Genomic DNA, 17,550 nt, shown 5'->3' on the forward strand with positions numbered 1-17,550 from the left:
TTTTATTGGGTCCAGTCAAGTAAGTGAAATGTGAAGACAAAAACAAGTACTCCCTTGAAGCTGTGTAAACGCACCCAGGATGCAAATAATGATTTTGACGGCTGTAAACTGTGACGTTACGCCGCGATGAAATTGATTGCCTTCTCTTAATCTGTTTTTTGTATCCCTATTCATACCATCTCCCTTTGTCCTTCTCTACCTCGTCATTCTTAAACGTATTTTTCTCTCCCGCCCATATATAAACACCGGTCTGACTGGTTTTACGGAGTTGGGGCTACATTTAACTTTTTTGAGCACGTAATTATATAAAGGGAAGTCGTAGTTCTCTTTAGGAAAGGGGGCGGTGGCTCTTCACGAGCAGATTGGAATGTTGTTGGGTGTACAGGGGTAAAAAAACAACTATGACTGATGGTGGTACTTGATGTACTTTCTAGTAGAAAGACTGTCTGGAATTTTGGGTTTTGGGTTAATGCGTTTATTGATCTGCAAGTTAGCAGCGTAATCATTATGTCAATGCTGGTATTCCTCACGTGGCTGCCGTTACACAATTTAAACAGCAGGTGGAGCTAGTGTATTTAGTTATTCATTCACCGCTGGGAGGTCACATCGCTCAATTGAGCTACAATTGAAATATCTTTTTTAATGTATAATGTTTTTTGTAGAATTTGTGTAAACGGCACTGATGACACCCGTTCATACAAAGTCGTATGTAATGACACCAAAGCGTTTGCTCATTAGAGACCAACTATATGTTATATACCTTTGCCAAAGTAGTAACTACATAAAACGATCTCAGTCGGCTGCAGTACAGGGCTTACTGTGAACTCTCGGAGTTGAGTCATGTCAGTTATTGCCCTGGAATCAGTAAATTATGCTCTGCTGTTAATTTGCTCAGCCAATAGCCTGCGGGGATTAATAATAATTTGAATAAATAAGAATCTATATTTTACATTCAAATTCTCATATAGCTTACACCTTTCTTTAAAAAGTTTATGGCTGCCGTATTATTCAGTAGCCTACCTTTCGAACTAGTTTCTGCAACTAGACTCCTTTCCTTTTCCTCCCAGGCACGTCACAGTTCATGGCATTTAACATTTTTTTTAAGGTGTTGCACAGTAGTCATTTGCAGGATTCAAACGTCTGGCACCTAATGCGAGACGATGGCCTCATCAACAGACTTATGACATCCAAAACCTGATAACTTTCCGCAGGTGAATCAGAATGTAGGCCCACTCATGTACATTAACCGTAGTGCGCACTCCACCGTTCTGTGACATACACCTATAGAAATTGTCGCACCAAATTAACATTATTTAAGGGAGTATTGATTGAAACTAGCACATGCATGCAACGCATGCCTGCCTGCGTGTGGCCGATCTTGTGTCTGAGTGTCTGTGTAGCTACGTGCTTGTGGTACGCGAACCCTATTGATTATTTTAATCCGTCTGTATGCGAGTCTGTGATCCTCGCGGTTCAGCGTTCGACAGGGGAATGGCTAATGGGCCTCCGCGCTGGCCGCCTCTGACTGCTCCCCGTCCAATTAACTTTCAACCGGAATCTGCCAAGGGAGAACGAGTGGGCTGGGGAGAGCAACGCCGAGACCTCCCCGTAGATCCCACCGCCAACAAGTTTACAAAGCCTTTTAGTCCAGAATGTCATTAGCTTTCTCTTTTAATTAAAGATTTTTCTTCTTAATCCTTTTCTAGTGATGAAACGTATTTATGTACTACCTTATCACGCAAAACATTGTGGTTAATGTGGTGATTATACTATTAAATCACAACTTTTCAAGAGCAGCACAAGAGTAGTACCTGTACTTAGATGCCCTTTAATCCCCAACTATAATTTTAGTGTTAATTTAATTTATTTTGTAGTTCAAATCTAGTCTTTACATTGGTCACTGCAAATGGTTGGTTATATTTAGATATGCCACTTTTCCGTACATTTCCATTCAGCTCAACTCAATACAAATGACAAATAGTATATTTCTTATAAGATTTTTAATTGCATAAGTCAGTGTAATATTACGATACCCTGTATGTGTAGGTAAATGCATTCATCAAAAAAGCTTCCATTGTTTAAAAAAAAAAAAAAAAAGGCAAATCAAGGGCGCAGATATTGAATCTCCACATATGTAAAAGTCAATTTTGTTGCATATGTATGGAACAGTATTACAGTGAAACATACGGACGGCGGCTGCACGGTAATAGTGATAGTATTACTAAGTGTGTGGGACTGAAACCGATTAAGTAATTGTATCAAGTAGGCTATTTAATCACAGTCACATATGTAATAATACTGTGTGTAACCACTGTCCATCATTTAAAATATTTTTTACTGTAATACTGTTCCATGTGTGCAACAAAATTGATTTTTAATCATACCGGGTGAAACCACTGTCGATAATTCTTTTAAGTAAACGGCATGATTCATCAGTGTAAAAGGTAAAACTCAAGATTATGTAATGTGTTTTTACTGTATAAAAACGTTGCCTGTGTCAGCTTTGTGGTCCATAAGCTGCCTTGGCTATAGAAGCAAATGAGTCAGTTGTTGATACATTTGAATACTGTTTATTGGTTGGTCTTTTTAAAGGAATAAGGCAGGGCAATGGGCTATTTGTTTTATTTCTTTCTTTTTAAACTAAGTTACACACAGCTCTGTATGGCACAGTGACAATAATCAATCCATACAGTTAATAGTAAACATCACCTTTAAATAGTTGTTGAACACTATATTAGTGCAGGTAAACATACCCGGTGGCAGATGTGTAGTACATGGTTCACAAGTAAAAATTCACACACTCAAAGACAAATGTCTACACTACATTGTATGTAATTGAGGAGGTGGGGTTTGTCTGCAAAACAAATGATCTCTCTCTCACAAACATGCACTTGTGCGCGCACAAATGCATGCATGCATCTGATCTAGCGAGTATCTTGCGCGTGTTGCTGGGGTTGCAAACTCACCAGTAAGGCCATGCTTAATGTCAGGAGAAATGTGAGAAGGATGATGCCATTTCCTGTTCGCCAGGACCAGTGAAAACCGGATTCCACACCTGGATCCGACTCACAACACACTCATTACACAAAACACCAGAACTTGCTTCAAAACACTTCAAAACACATCATGTGGAACTAGCAGTATCGAACGAACGTAATCACATATCACGTACTTAGCCTTAAACTCAGCAGCATTTAGAATTGTACAATCACTTGTTTTATGCTGCATTATTCAAAGGAGGAAGTGACAGGGTTCGACAGGAAGGAGTGCCATAGAATGCGAATGGTAATTGAAATGGTCAACCCCCTCCCAATCAGGAGCAGAGGCGTTTTGGAAGCACTGAGTGTGACTCTGTGACTTTGTTCAATCAGTTTTATAGATTAAATGATAACCTCTTTTCAAGTTGTCCCAGAGATCTGACACATATCCATTAAGCAAATTAAAGATTCCAAATGGCCCCAGGTCTTAATGACCAACACTGTACATTGCAACTGGAAACGCATCTATTTTATCAGAAAATATTTTGATCCCTCATTTTTATTTTCCCTTTATTTGGAATTCCTACTCTTTCTCCCTCTGGCCTTCTGGACATGGTGGCCAAATTTATACTGTCAGCCGACCCAGGTCGGTCAAAAGCCTGACTGATTTTATGCATACAGCCTACTGCCAGAGACTATCAGAGGTACAATTCAATGGCACTCTGAATTCCTCACATAGCTACAATAGCTTCCTTGTTGTTCCGTTGATACGGCTAACTTCAGGATTTACATAAGAAGCTATACCTGTTGTAACCACACTGCTGACCAGTACCATTCCCCAATACCATGGAGGACCAGTGAGTTAGAAGGGCTGAAGCAAAAGTTTAAATCACAAAGAAAGTGCTACTGAAGTGCCCACAGTGCTCAGAAGTGGTTCTGGGAAAGTAAGAAGCACCAGCATGTCTAGCTCACCTGACATTGGCGCAAGCTGTGTGGAAATGCAGGCAGTGTGCACTGGCACAGCCAACATTCGACTGTGACTGCTGTAATACTGAGAACAGACAGCCACTGAAACGTATCCCTTTCTTCATACCGTGCTAAACATGCCCCTTGAAATACACTATATTTCAGCTTCAAACGAATCAACCAGACCTTCTTTGACTGTTCGAGCAATTAATCTTTTACTGTCTTAAATCCTTCCATTGTGTTCAGACAGTTTGCAATTTAAAAAATGTTTCTATGATATTCTGATTATCATGCCTGTCTTATACATTGTGATGTGTGATAGCATTATCTTTTTAAGTGCACAGTAAATGTAAAATTTCTGAAATTCATCTCACATTCTCACAGCAATTTATAAATCTGTATTACATAGCCAAAAATGCGTTTGCAGATAAGTTTCCAAACGGACTGGTCTCTAAAAGGTGTGAGGCTAATAGTAATAACCATATACAGTGCCAAATTCAACCTTTAAGTAAGAATGTGTTCATCTCAATTGAAAATGTTTCGTTGACAGTATTAAACCATTAAATTTGATTTACTGCAAGTCTTAACTAGCTACCTGTTCAAAAGATTTACTGATAAAGAACCACGGTCTTCTCTGAATATGTAGTCACCCACTGTTCTTTAGCTCGCATTTGAAATTCATATCACATATAGCATTCAATAAAAAGAATATGACGCTTACTTTAAAAAGTACATACTGGACTCGGCTCAAAAGAGTTGTGGGTGTATTAACAAGTTAAATCAATATATGATTTTTTTCCTTTCGTGTTGTCTTTGGAAATATTGAAAATCCATGTTGGGGCGCACAGTCTCCGCGGTGAGCCATCGCGTCTTCGATTACTGCGCCTTGTAAATACGTGTTCAGGCCGGATTTCCAATTCCGCGCAGACAGTCGAAGCGGTCACTTTAAGTCAAACGAATTGTGCAAGGGGACCTAAATTAATCATCAGCTACCCGTCGTGTGTGCGCGCATTTATATACAGTCATATCTAGTCTCAGCAGCGCGACGCAGTATACAGATAGCATCTCTTTCATGAGTTTTCATTTCCGTAATTTAAAAACTTGATATTAACGAAGTCGACGCTGATGCAAACTTACATTTCAGAAATAGTTCTCAAACCTCTAACTACCTTTAAAATGTTCTTCTTACCTGTAGCTCCATGACTGAGCATAGTACCTGACCAATTTTCTCTTCTTGCATCCTATATACACTCACTGAGCACTTTATTTGTACGCCGGCTTATTAATGCAAATATTTAATCAGTCAATCATGTGGCAGCAACTAAATGCATAAACGCATGCAGACATGGTCAAGAGGTTCACCTGTTTTTTTAGACCAAATGTCAGAATGGGGAAATGATTGTTGGAGCCAGACAGTGTGAGTTTCCCACTGCTGATCTCTGATTTTCACACACGTCTCAAAAGTTTGCAGCGAATGGTGCGAAAAACTAAAAACATTCAGTGAGCAGCTGGTTGAACCTGCAGGAAGGTGACAGTAACGCAAATAACCACGTATTACGATAGTGGTATACAGAAAAGCTCTGAACACATAACGTGTCAAACAAGTGGATAGGCTAAAGCAGCAGAAGACTTGAGTCTAAAAAAGACCTAATAAGGTGCTCACTGAGTGTATATTATAGAAAGTATATTATAGTGCGTTTGTCAGCCAACTGACACTGGAAAAGGTAGTGCGTTTTAATGCTAACCCGTGTAAACATCTGTGTTTCTCAAGAACATTATGCCAGTAGATATGTTTACTCTACAGCTAAGGTGTGTGTGTGTGTGTGTGTGTGTGTGTGTGTGTGTGTGTGTGTGTGTGCGCGCGCTTGTGTGTGATGGGGGGAGTGGTGGGTGGGTACATGCTCATAATTAGACACATACACACATCAGAGGTCAATGAATGAATTTGATTTATGGAGGTAATGGTTTGGTCACCCTCACATATGCCTTGTAAACAACTCCCTAATGTTTACAATCCAGTTTAGCCCAGGTCATCTCCAATCTCTGCAGTAGTTCCATTTAATAAAACCCACCTACATTATACCTCTCTCTTTTTAAAAAAATACATTCTTATTTCCCAGGCCCCAGTTCTTTAACATTCGCGGAAAAAAAACAAAAAACTTGTCATTTAGTGTAACCGGTATGTATGTAGCTCTGCCTCTTTCCAGCAGTCTCAGTGAGTGGAGGTGTGTTTGGGGGAGGAGTCAGGAGTGTGAGGCTATGGTCAGGGAGGGTTGGGGTCAGGGCTGGGGTGTGAGTGTATAGGGGGTCAGGGCCTGGGGTGTGAGTGTATAGGGGGTCAGGGCTGGGGTGTGAGTGTATAGGGGGTCAGGGCCTGGGGTGTGAGTGTATAGGGGGTCAGGGCCTGGGGTGTGAGTGTATAGGGGGTCAGAGCCTGGGGTGTGAGTGTATAGGGGGTTAGGCTGTGGTCACGGAGGGTTGGGGTCAGGGCCAGAAGAAGGGGTGTGAGTGTATAGGGGGTCAGGGCCTGGTGTGTGAGTGTATAGGGGGTCAGGGCCTGGGGTGTGAGTGTATAGGGGGTTAGGCTATGGTCAGGGAGGGCTGTGGTCAGTCAGGGTAGATAAGGAAGCCAGAGAAGGTGCTGTATTTGTTGGTGTTGCCCCCGTGGACCTTTCCTCCATCCAGCTGCACACACACCTCGTCCCCCACGTCCAGGTGCAGGATCACGCTGTTGGAGGCGTAGTCGTAGTTCTGGTCGGCGTCCTGGGCGATGGCACTCGCCCGCACCTGGCCCACACAAGCACAGAACAACAGGAGGTTAGGTGAATTACGGTTTTACGGGATTACTGGCCTCAAAGACATTTCTATGAGGAACAGGAGAGTGAGGCTTCATGAAACCCATAATTAGTGGAGCTAATCAAGCCACTTAATCAAAACTGAAGGTTTTGCTCTCCATGGCAAAATGCAAATCAAGTGAGTCACTACATGTCCCTGTGCTCAACCATACCATACCAGCAAGTTACATTTTGCCTAATGATGGAAGTGAAGTATAGCTTAGGACAGAGAAGTGGCACTGGATTTGGTTTGTACTTTTTTTAAAAGGAGCTGTAGAATTTTTTTTTTTGTATTATTATTATGCATGCTGATACCTAATGTATGTGTTTTGAAATACAGTCACTGGTTTCTTACTGTCAAATCAAGTTTGTTTTAACAGGAAAATTTCAGCTGAAAAAAATAAGGTGTCAAGATGCATTTGGGGAATGATATGTTTTCCAGTACGTGCCCTGAACTGAACAATAATGAACATAAACTCTAAAGCCAAGCTGGCAAATGACCACAGTCTACGACAGCAAAGAGAATCAGAGAGTCTATTAAAGGCATTGATTCAGTAATGAGGCCGAACTACCCTCGCTCCGTCTCTCCCAGACACTTTGCCCACTGAATCATCCCAGTGTTGTAAATGGTGTCGGCAGATTAAGTGTTATTGCAAATTTATGGCCGTTTAAATGTTAACGGCGTTAGTCAGTGGGGGAAATGGCTACGAAGACGCTTCATGACTTATTTGTCTGACATTACAACATAACTAACTGGAACCAAGTGCGCTGGTATAACCTCCGCCCATATCTGCCCCACCCAGCCTCCCCCCGTGTGACACGTTCCTGCACCTCGCCTAAATCACGAAAGGGCCCGTCGTCCCCGAGTTCTCCGGTTGTGCATCTCCGAGCGGCAGTGCGACCTCGCTTTGAAGAGAAGCATGGTGTTCTCGTGGAGCTGTTATTGCTGAGAGTCCCTCTCCCTTTAATCAAGTGAGAATTTTAAATTGGCATAAAAGAAATTGCTTTCTTTCTTTTTTGGCTTGGCACTCCTGTTCTTTTCCCTCAGGCTTGGGGGCAGGAGGCAGAAAAAGAGGAGTGAGATGGAGGGGGAGGGCTGCTACGGTGTCATTTTCTAACATCTGTAGGGCAGCCTGTCGTTCTGTCCCACCCCCGCCCCCCTCCCCCCACTAGGCACATGGAAAAGGGGAATTTCGACCCTGGTGACCCCCCTCCCCCCCATTTCAGAGTGCAATTCTGGCCTCTCATATTGATCGAGAGGTAGGTCCGCCAACCTGTGGAATGGGGGGGCTGTGCAGACAGGCAGAGGTGGGTTTGGGGGCCTGGTGCTCGTGTTTGGGTGAGGTGTACACACATATCCTTCTTTTGTATTGACCTGGTGCATGTAATCTGAGGGCTGGGCAGTTTGCATGATACTGAGCAGCATCCCCCTTGCTTGCAGCACCAACAGGACTGAATGCTGTCTAATTAGCAGGCAAAGCAGTTCCCCCAATACCGACCCGTCGCAGCAGAGGCATCATCTGTTTGTGTATAATTTTGATATTTTTACACACCCACCAAGTAACTCTGGCAAGAATGTGATCTAAGTGACTTTGACCATGGAATGATTGTTGGTGGCAGACAGGGTAGTTTGAGTATCTCAGAAACTGCTGATCTTGGATTTTCACACACAAAGAATGGTGCAAAAAAAAAGAAATAATCTAGTGAGCAGCAGTTCTGCAGACAGAAATGCCTTGTTAATGGAAGATGTCAGAGGAGAATGGCCAGACTGGACAAAGCTGTCAGGAAGGTGACAGTAATGCATATGACCACAGTGGTATGCAGTGGTATGCAGAAGAGCATCTCTGAACACACAATGCATCATAACTCTAAGTGGATAGGCTACAACAGTAGATGTCTAAAAAACTCCAAGTCTAATAAATACCTAATACAAAGCTCACTGAGTGTATATTGTTATGTGATGTGGTGTGATGTAATGCTATGTGATCCTGTGATGTGGCTCTGAACTTGACACTCAATCTCAGCGCTCCCCTGTTAGCAAAGGGGCACAGTCACATGACAAAGCTTGAGAAATACACACAAGACCACAGCGGAAGACATCAGCACCATCCCTGATGATTGGCTGTCATACAACAGCCAAAGAAAACGGCAGCTGCACAGTCAGGAAGAAACAGCCAGATGATCCCAGCAGAAAATCAGTTGGTCATTTTCTGACATTTTGTTACTTATGAGTTCTGTTCAGCTCTTTTTGCCGTCTCAGAAGGCAGTGCCTTCCGCCTCGCACGCGGCTGACCGGGTCCGGAGATGGCCGCGCACGGCGGCAGAACTGCGCCCAACCGCGGCTCGGAGGAAGAGCAGCCTACCTGCCGCGGTGTCAGGTTCATTCACCCGGGCTTCTCATATGCGCTCATTACACATGAGTGGTGCCCGTGCTGCATGGCTATAAGACAGAGGCCACCGGAGTGACTCTGGGAACAGGGGTTTCAGGTCCCCTGGTGACCAGACAGTTTGCACACCAAACATGGAGTGCAGCTCTACAGATCAATATCGCTAACAATTTGCCCCCACTTGCTCTGCCATTTCTTCTTTGTATATCTTCATCGTAGCCCGATAACCCTTTGAAGAGCAGGTTTTTGGGAATTCTCTAGAACTCCATTGCTTACCAGTTACCAGTAGTGATTGTTACATCAATGAACATTAAAAATGAACAGCATATTATATTTTTGCAATATAAAACATAGATGATATTTCTGAATATGCTTGAGATATTATATTTGTAACATATACCTAATTGAACAAGAGTATTGATACATGAATTGTCTAAAATAAAATGCATAATGCATAAACCAATGGAAAAACAAGCATACTGTAACTCGTGAGTCGCAAAGCAGAAGAGAGAGCAATCATGTGAAAGCAATCATAGTGTGCTTATATTTTAGACCATTACCATTAACTCTGACAGTACAGAATGGGACTCATATGTAGCTAATGTTTGAGTTGATTTAACCATTTTGCTGAGCAGGGGTTACTCTGTATCTAAACAGATGCAGTTTACTCCATGCAGTCTTTTTCATCTATAATTGTTAAACAAGATATCTTCTTGCCTGTGAAATTGCAAGTCAGAGATGAATCCCCTAAAATCCTAAAAGATGTATTGCATTATTCCATTTTAAACTTACTTAATACTAAGTATTTATAAGACATACTTATTCAACATAAAGTATACCTATGTTTTTCTTACACAACAGTCTCAATTCACTCATAACCTCAGCTAACCTTTATAACGACAACACTGTAGCTACATAGATATGGACATAAATTGTGTTTAACTTTCCGTCTCAATAGGCTCATTGCTAGATTAATCAGTCCGTATCAGCCTGCCTCTCTTCCTTACTCTCTATATTTTCCCTATCCCCTTTATCTTTCGCCTGGCCCCGTCTATCCATCTTTCTCCAAATGAGATGCAGGTCACGCAGTGTGTATCCGACATGAAGCGTGTCGGCGAGCCGCGGTTAAGCGTGTCCCTGTCCGGCCTAAATCGAATTGATTAACGGCGCGCGCAGCACCTTCTCCTGGGACTCGCCTTGCCAACTACGAAGCCCACGAGAACAACTGCCTTCAGTAATTGCTAACCATGGGGCTATAGCTATAGTCTTATGCTTCCTGCCTCCCAAAATATCCGTAGCAATTTCGATTAATGGTGGGGAACGAATTCAGTCAAATATGTTGACACAATAATTGCCCGGAACCCCGTAAAAACGGTCGTAGACATTGTCTGGTTATCATCATGATTATCCAGTGGGAAAAATGAAGCTTAAATAGGCCTACAAGACATCAAACGGAAATGATGTTTTTTCTCATTGCAGTAAGATGAAGTAGGTGGGTTTTATTAATGCCTATTAGGCAAATAAAATAGGTACGAAACCTTGACTGCATGTCATACGTTAACTACCATTAGTTCGTATTTTTCTTACTATATTATTTGTTATTATTATTATTATTATTATTATTATTAGGCTATTGTTGTTCTTGCGATTATTACTATTGTTGTATGGTAATCATCTTCATTTAATGGATTGTGTGGTAACAGGATGTTCACCTATAGGCGTTTCTTCGTTTCGTAATAATAATAATAATAATAATAATAATAATAATAAATATCGTATTTAAAACTATGCCTTCTTCACTAAACTGGCAATTAGGTAAGTTCAACAGGATATTAAGAACAACGATGATCATAATGAACTCGCTGAGACGCACTCAAAACTAATGGTTTTAAGGGTACCTGGAAAACTATGAATGCCAGTATTTGGTGTTTGTTTAGTCTATAGGCGTGCGTACGAATATATGCCACACAATAACATAGGCTACTCGCGAAATGAAACACACTCAGTCGTTGGCGTTCAATAGGAATTTCGGACAGAGACGGTCCCTCACTGTCCTCTCCGCACACCCCAAAGGTATGCAGCTCAGCTCGTTATTTCGCTTCATTCGGATAAACTGAATAGTTCCCGTTAAAGTCTGGTCGCATTGAGCAAAACCAGTGAAACGTAGACTATAAAACAGGGCCAAGGCTTCAGCCTCACCACCAAACAGTAATCATATCACCACCGAGGTCAGTAAAGGAAGGACTGCACTTTTACCATAGGCTTACACAGGTAATCTGTGCTTAATAATTGTACCGTTTGAAACATTTTATTTTGTTATAGGTTATTATTACAGATGTGAGGTGGGGTGAGCTCAAGTAAACAATCTAAAAAATGAATCATGATCATGATCATTATTATATAAATCACAATAATAAATACATGCAAGTAAATTCAAGCTATGTATACTTTATAGTTAAAGGAAGCCATTAATGGTTGCAGCCGCTTTGAAGATAATTTGTCTTGGAGGCCACGAGGTTAGTAGGCAGGTCAAACGTGTGAAATACAGAATAATTTGATTCCCCACTCTCCGCGCTTTCTCTCTCCTTTATGAAATATAAGTGAAACGAAACCTTGTTTTCGTTGTGAAAGTGGGAGGGAGGCGTTTCAGGATTATTGTCAGCTGCGATGGAGATTGATATCGACACGGGAGCAAGTTCCTGTCTGTTGCGAATCGCCGCGCCGACTTGATCTCCGAGCAACCTGCGGGCGGGGGGGCCCACGGGGCCGCCACAGGCTTGTTCTGCTACGCCGTTTCATTAGGGGGGGGTACCATTAAATGGTTAGAAGGGGAAGGGAGGAGGGCGCAGCTGCTGTGCTATTTTATATAGAAGCAGAGATGTGTAGCGATAGAGACGGATAAGGGAGCAAGGCAGGGTAGGGAAGGGAAGGGGGGGTTGGATAACAAACTGATCGAGCGAGGCTATTTTGTGAGACCGGGGAGATGTAAGGGTATATGAAGTGTTGTTTTTATCCGTGGCTCTCTGCCCCGTTGGTAATAAAACTGACAGGATTCATTCGCAGTGATATACAGACCTCTCGGAGCGGAGACGATGTAAAAGCAGCCCTTAAACTTACCTAAGGGACTCCGCGTGCAGCCAGGGACGGTAAGGCCGAAACCAGGAAAACTGTCGGAAATTGAACATTTTATAAAAATTGCTTTTCCCCCCTCAGGGAATATGCAGCTCTTTTGGACAAGGGAGCAATTTGGTTATGCTCTGCGACCTGACTCGTCATTACGCGGCCGCTATTCGACTCGCCATTAATTGCCACTATATCATTACACCCTTGTATTTTGCTTACACGCAACTACTAGGCTAAGCATCGTGTAGCATAATGTAGGCCTACATACAGACATGCAATTCCCACATTAATTCAATGGTGGCGATATAACGGTGTTTAAGGTCACACTGTCCAGTGCGCCGTAACGGAACCGAAAAGTTTCGAAAACTCGCCAGTTTCTGGTCAGCTGAATTACCAAATTGTGAGTAATATTAGGCGTTGGCTTACAACAGGGTGTAGATATTATATAGAATACAGTGCGCGCAGCTAGCCTATTTTACAATTTACGAGTTGGCTGGCTTCCTATTAGCGAAGGATATACAGTCCCCTCCAAAATTCTTGGAACAGCTTATTTTTTCTTCTTTTTTGCAATATACTGAATACATTTGGAGTAGGGATAAAAAGATGAACACAAGATAAGAGTTCACAATTTCATCTTTTGTTCTCTGGTATTTACATCTAGATGTGTTAAACTACTTAGAACATAGCACCTTTGGTATCAGACCACCCAATTTTTAGGTGAGAAAAAGTATTGGAACATTGAGTATTTAAGTAAATGAAAGTAACTAACACTTAATATTTGTTACATGCTATTTAGCTGATGATTTTATCCTAAGTGATTTGATTTTTGGTAGCCCATCCATTGCTTACAATAACTGCATGAAGCCTGTGGCCCACACATCACCAAACTGTTGCATTCGTTTGTGATGGTTTTCCAGGCTTTTACTGCAGCCTCTTTCAGTTTGATTTGGGGGTTACCTTCAATCTCCTCTTCAGGAGGTGAAATGCATGCTCAGTTGGGTTAAGGTCTGGTGATTGCCATGACCAGTCTAAAACCTTCCAGATTTTCTCCCTAATTAAATCATTTGTTGTGTTGGCAGTTTGTTTTGGGTCATTGTCTTGCTGCCTCCTAATTAGTTTGGACGCATTTCTCCATAAGTTGGCAGACAGAATGTTTTTGTTGACTTGTAAATTCATCCTGCTGCTACCATCATGAGTTACATCATCATTAAAGATAAGTGAGCCCACTCCAGAAGCAGCCATGCAAGCCTAAGCCTTGATACTTCCTCCACCATTCTTCACAGATGAGTTCATATGTTTTTGATCATGAGCAGATTTCTTCTTTCTCCACGCCTTTCCATCACTTTGGTAGAGGTTAATCTTGGTCTCATCAGTCCATAAAACTTTTGTGGCTCATCTCCGTACTTATTTGCAAATTGTAATCTCGTCTTCCAATTCTTACTACTGATGAGTGGTTTGCATCTTGTAGTATAGCCTATATATTGCTGCTCTCTAAGTCTTCTTTGAGCAGTTGATTGAGATTCCACAGGGCAGGGGTGAAGGTGATTGTTTGTGATGTTACTGACTGATGTTTTGGGTTTTTTTCTTCTCAGCTTTCACAATGTTTCTGTCATCAACTGCTGTTATTATTCTTGGTTGACCTCTTTGATGTCTGTTGCTCAGTACGCTAGCGGCTTGTTTCCTTTTCAGGACATTCCAAGTTATTGTATAAGCCATCCCCAATGCTTGTGCAATGGCTCTCATTGATTTCCTCTCTTTTCTAAGCTTCAAAATGGCTTGCTTTTCTCCCAAAGACAGCTCACTAGTCTTCATGTTGGTTTATCTTTTTTAACACATTGCAGGCTTCACAGGCAAAACCTAAGCCTAAAAGCCTATTTATTATTTAACCGATCTAACAGGACACATCTGGGCAACAAGAAACACCTGTCAGCCACATGTTCCAATACTTTTGCTCACCTAAAAATTGGGTGGTCTGATAGAAAAGGTGATATGTTCTAAGTTAACAGATCTAGATAAAAATACCAGGAAATTAAAGCTGAGATTCGGATCTGTCATCTCATGTACATCTTTGACCTCAAACTAAATTGTCTTCAGTGTTTAGCAAAACAAAGGAATTGACCTTGCTGTTCCAATACTTTTGGAGGGAAAACTTAGGCATGATGGATAGGATACATTCATTAGCAGCCTATCATTACTAGTAGAAATAGCCTTTATCAGCATCCTCAGAGCTCAGACAGTTAAAAGCATAACAGGGTTTGGTAGACTTTAATAAGGAGCATTCTTCCACATACTAACTTAAAGTAACTACATAAAGTAACTTTATCTGACATTTAGGACTAAGCCGCTATTAATGCTAATTACATGGCGCACTGTATCATGCCTAGCTCACCTCACTGACAGGGCCACGGACATTCATTAACACGTGCGCTGCTCTGAGCTCAACCTTTAGCTGATCTGAGACAACTCGGGAAATGGAGAGGACATGCATGCATTATCCAGTCTCCTTTTGAGTAAAGGATTTCGGTTATTAGAGAAATGACCACGAGGGGACGATAGTATAAATTACTAGACGGCGAATTTAATGTTGGTCGCTTTTCTGAACAGAGGCATAGCCTTCATATTTACACATCATTTGCTCCAGTAAAACTCTCAACAACCTAGCCTGTATATTTATCTTCGATTCGGTGCGCTACATAAAATAGCATTTCCAGGCCTATGATTTATTTTAGCTGTAGCCTATTTATAGCGTGCCATTTACGGGATATAAAAAGTGCAACTGTCACTTTTTATGTAGCCTCCCTGTTATAGGTAGCAAGACTATTTCCCTGTGTTCAGAGAATAAGTTATTTGGTGTTATATGTTTCTACATTTTAGAGGATTTGCTTATCTGTACATTTGTGCTGGTCAGGCTATCTACCATTATGGACGAATACATGTATAAATATGGATAAATAAATAGGCTTTTACATAAATTATGAATCATTTGTGCTGTATCGACTGGCGAGAAACCAACTACAGTAGCCTATTTAATCCCCCAGTTACAGATATAGTCGCCCGCTGCTAACAGTCCGCCGTTATGCGTAATGATCAGCAGGCTACTGTCGAGCCCCTGACTAGCTGCATTACGCCTTCTAAATGAAACATAATTATTTTACACTAAGCGCATTTAATCAATTGCTTCCAAAACCAACAGGCAGCACATTTAATTAAGGATAAGTAATTTGAAGATGGCTGTTCGACACAGCCGAAGACTGCGGCGGTAATCACATTCGAATTCCCACCCCCCACTCTAGCTCTAGGTGAACAAATTGGATGCTACAAAGCGTCGTTGTGTTGCTCTGTCTGGTCATTGATTGTGCCGGCTCCCTGCTGCCAGATCACCGTGTCTCTTTCAGTTAGTTAAAGATGAAGCCTTGGGTAGCCTATAATCTACCGACGTTTAACGATTCCATGTAATCACGTTAAGTTAGTTACACTGACATAAAAGCTCGTAAATGCTTTCTGAACACTGTTGTAATTGCCTATAATGCTATCGCTGAATTTCACTTTTCTTTTTTATTTAATGCGAGGGGCTCTTTTGCGCACGCCTTATTCTTTTATTCCCTGGAACTTTTTTGCCTCTGCGTGTCAGTGCTCTGCAATGACCGGCATTCATCTTCGCGGTGACGGGGCGAGCGGCGTGTCCTTCAGAATGGCTTTTGTGCGCATGGTCTAGTTCATAGGGGGCCAGAGTTCACTACAATGGGGATTTATTGTGTGCCGTACATCGCAAGCCTCTGTCAGTTGTCCCTACGCGGGCCTCGTCAGGAGGAGCACTTCATCACTGCCTCGATAGCCCAGAACCCCAGCTTGCTCCCATCGCGCCCCTCTGTCTGCAAGGTTAGCCTCGCTAATTAGCCTCAGCTGCAGCTGTCAGGGAAGCGGACCTGCAACCAGCAGGTTGTAGGTTTAAACCAACCCAGCAGACTGACCATATGTAAATCGGCCTCCGTGAGGCACCCCAGGTGAGGGCGCTCCTTCCGTGAGGTAAATAATGAGTTCCTTGTCCAATTGTGCTGAAATGTCAAATGTCTGTCAGGCAGGACGTAGCGCTTCACTGCGTGGAATGACTACGGCCTTCAGCTGCGGGGAAATTGAGAGGAGAGTCACGCCGAAGGCGTCCCTGACTCCAGTCCTGGGAGAGGTTGCCCTGAGACTGCGGGCAGAGTAATCATTTCGCAATGTGGTGAGGAATCGCTGAAAATCCGTATCACCATTCAATCATTTTCCTTCATTGCTTAGTGTGGAATGTGTGGTTATTACAGTAGGCCTGGCCTGTTGCAGAGTCCTCAGTTTGTGCATGCGCATATCCTCCTGAAGATTTGCTACCATGCTGCTGCTTTTCACTCAGTGTGTCTGCTTGGCTGCAATTCAGATCAATTTCACTGATCGTGGGGGGAGCGTGGGGCTATACTTCACAGAGAATGGGTGCTTTAGTTTGATACAGTACACCATCCAAGTGCATAGTACTTAGAATTTGCCCTGTGTGGTCTCATGAGATTTAGCAAGTGTTTCCTGCCGTTTTGTATATGAAGTCATACAAACGAGGAGGAAAGCCTGCCCGTCGAGGGATCGTCGTGCCTGGACAGCGGCTTGTCTCTGAGGGCAGACACGGATGGCGTGGACAGCTCCAGCAGTGAGTTCGACAGCGAGGATGACAGCCAGCTCTCTGCAAAGACGCCCCCCACCGCTGCGTCTCCTCAGACGTTCTGGTGAGGCCACAGTCCCGTCGTTAAAACAAACCGAAAAAGCGACCGCGTTCAAATCCGTTTCCCCGTTGCCAGGTGTCGGATCTGAGGTCGGAGAGTGCGGTTTCCATGGCCCCCAGTGCATGCAGCTCCTTCTCGTCCACCCGCAGACGCCTCTCCGCCTTTTGCTGTCAGGTGAGGACAATCTTTGCCCAGAGCTCTGATGTCTTATGGACTGAAATGGATTCTCAGGATTTGTCTGTATTTAGCATCATCTATGTTGTACTTAATGACAAGCTTCCGAGTCCCATCTGTTGAAAAGCCACAATTATGCTTGACAGTAGTGATAGCTTTACTTGGGTCATGGGCAGCATTTATTTCGTGCCAAATATGGCGTTTCACATTCAGGCCAAAGACCTTAACCTTGGTCTCATGAGCCCACAGGGTCTGTCATGTGGCCTCTGCTGAACTCCAGGCAGCAGTCAATGTGGGGCCCTTCCCACAAATAGCTTCTGCCTTTCCACTGTCCCAAATA

General features: G+C 42.8%; 1 protein-coding gene across 1 annotated transcript in view; it reads right to left on the bottom strand.

Annotated features, from left to right (window-relative positions):
• Positions 1-5,871: 5,871 nt before the first annotated feature.
• c1ql4a (complement component 1, q subcomponent-like 4) overlaps positions 5,872-17,550 on the bottom strand; it is a 16,523-nt gene continuing 4,844 nt past the window's right edge. Inside the window, exon 2 of the mRNA XM_061257888.1 lies at positions 5,872-6,731. Within this exon, the coding sequence (XP_061113872.1) occupies positions 6,552-6,731 (180 nt within the window). The 3' untranslated portion in view covers positions 5,872-6,551. The remainder of the gene's footprint in view (positions 6,732-17,550) is intronic.

This window comes from Conger conger, chromosome 10 (assembly GCF_963514075.1).
Source record: "Conger conger chromosome 10, fConCon1.1, whole genome shotgun sequence".
Taxonomy (NCBI): Eukaryota; Metazoa; Chordata; class Actinopteri; order Anguilliformes; family Congridae; genus Conger; species Conger conger.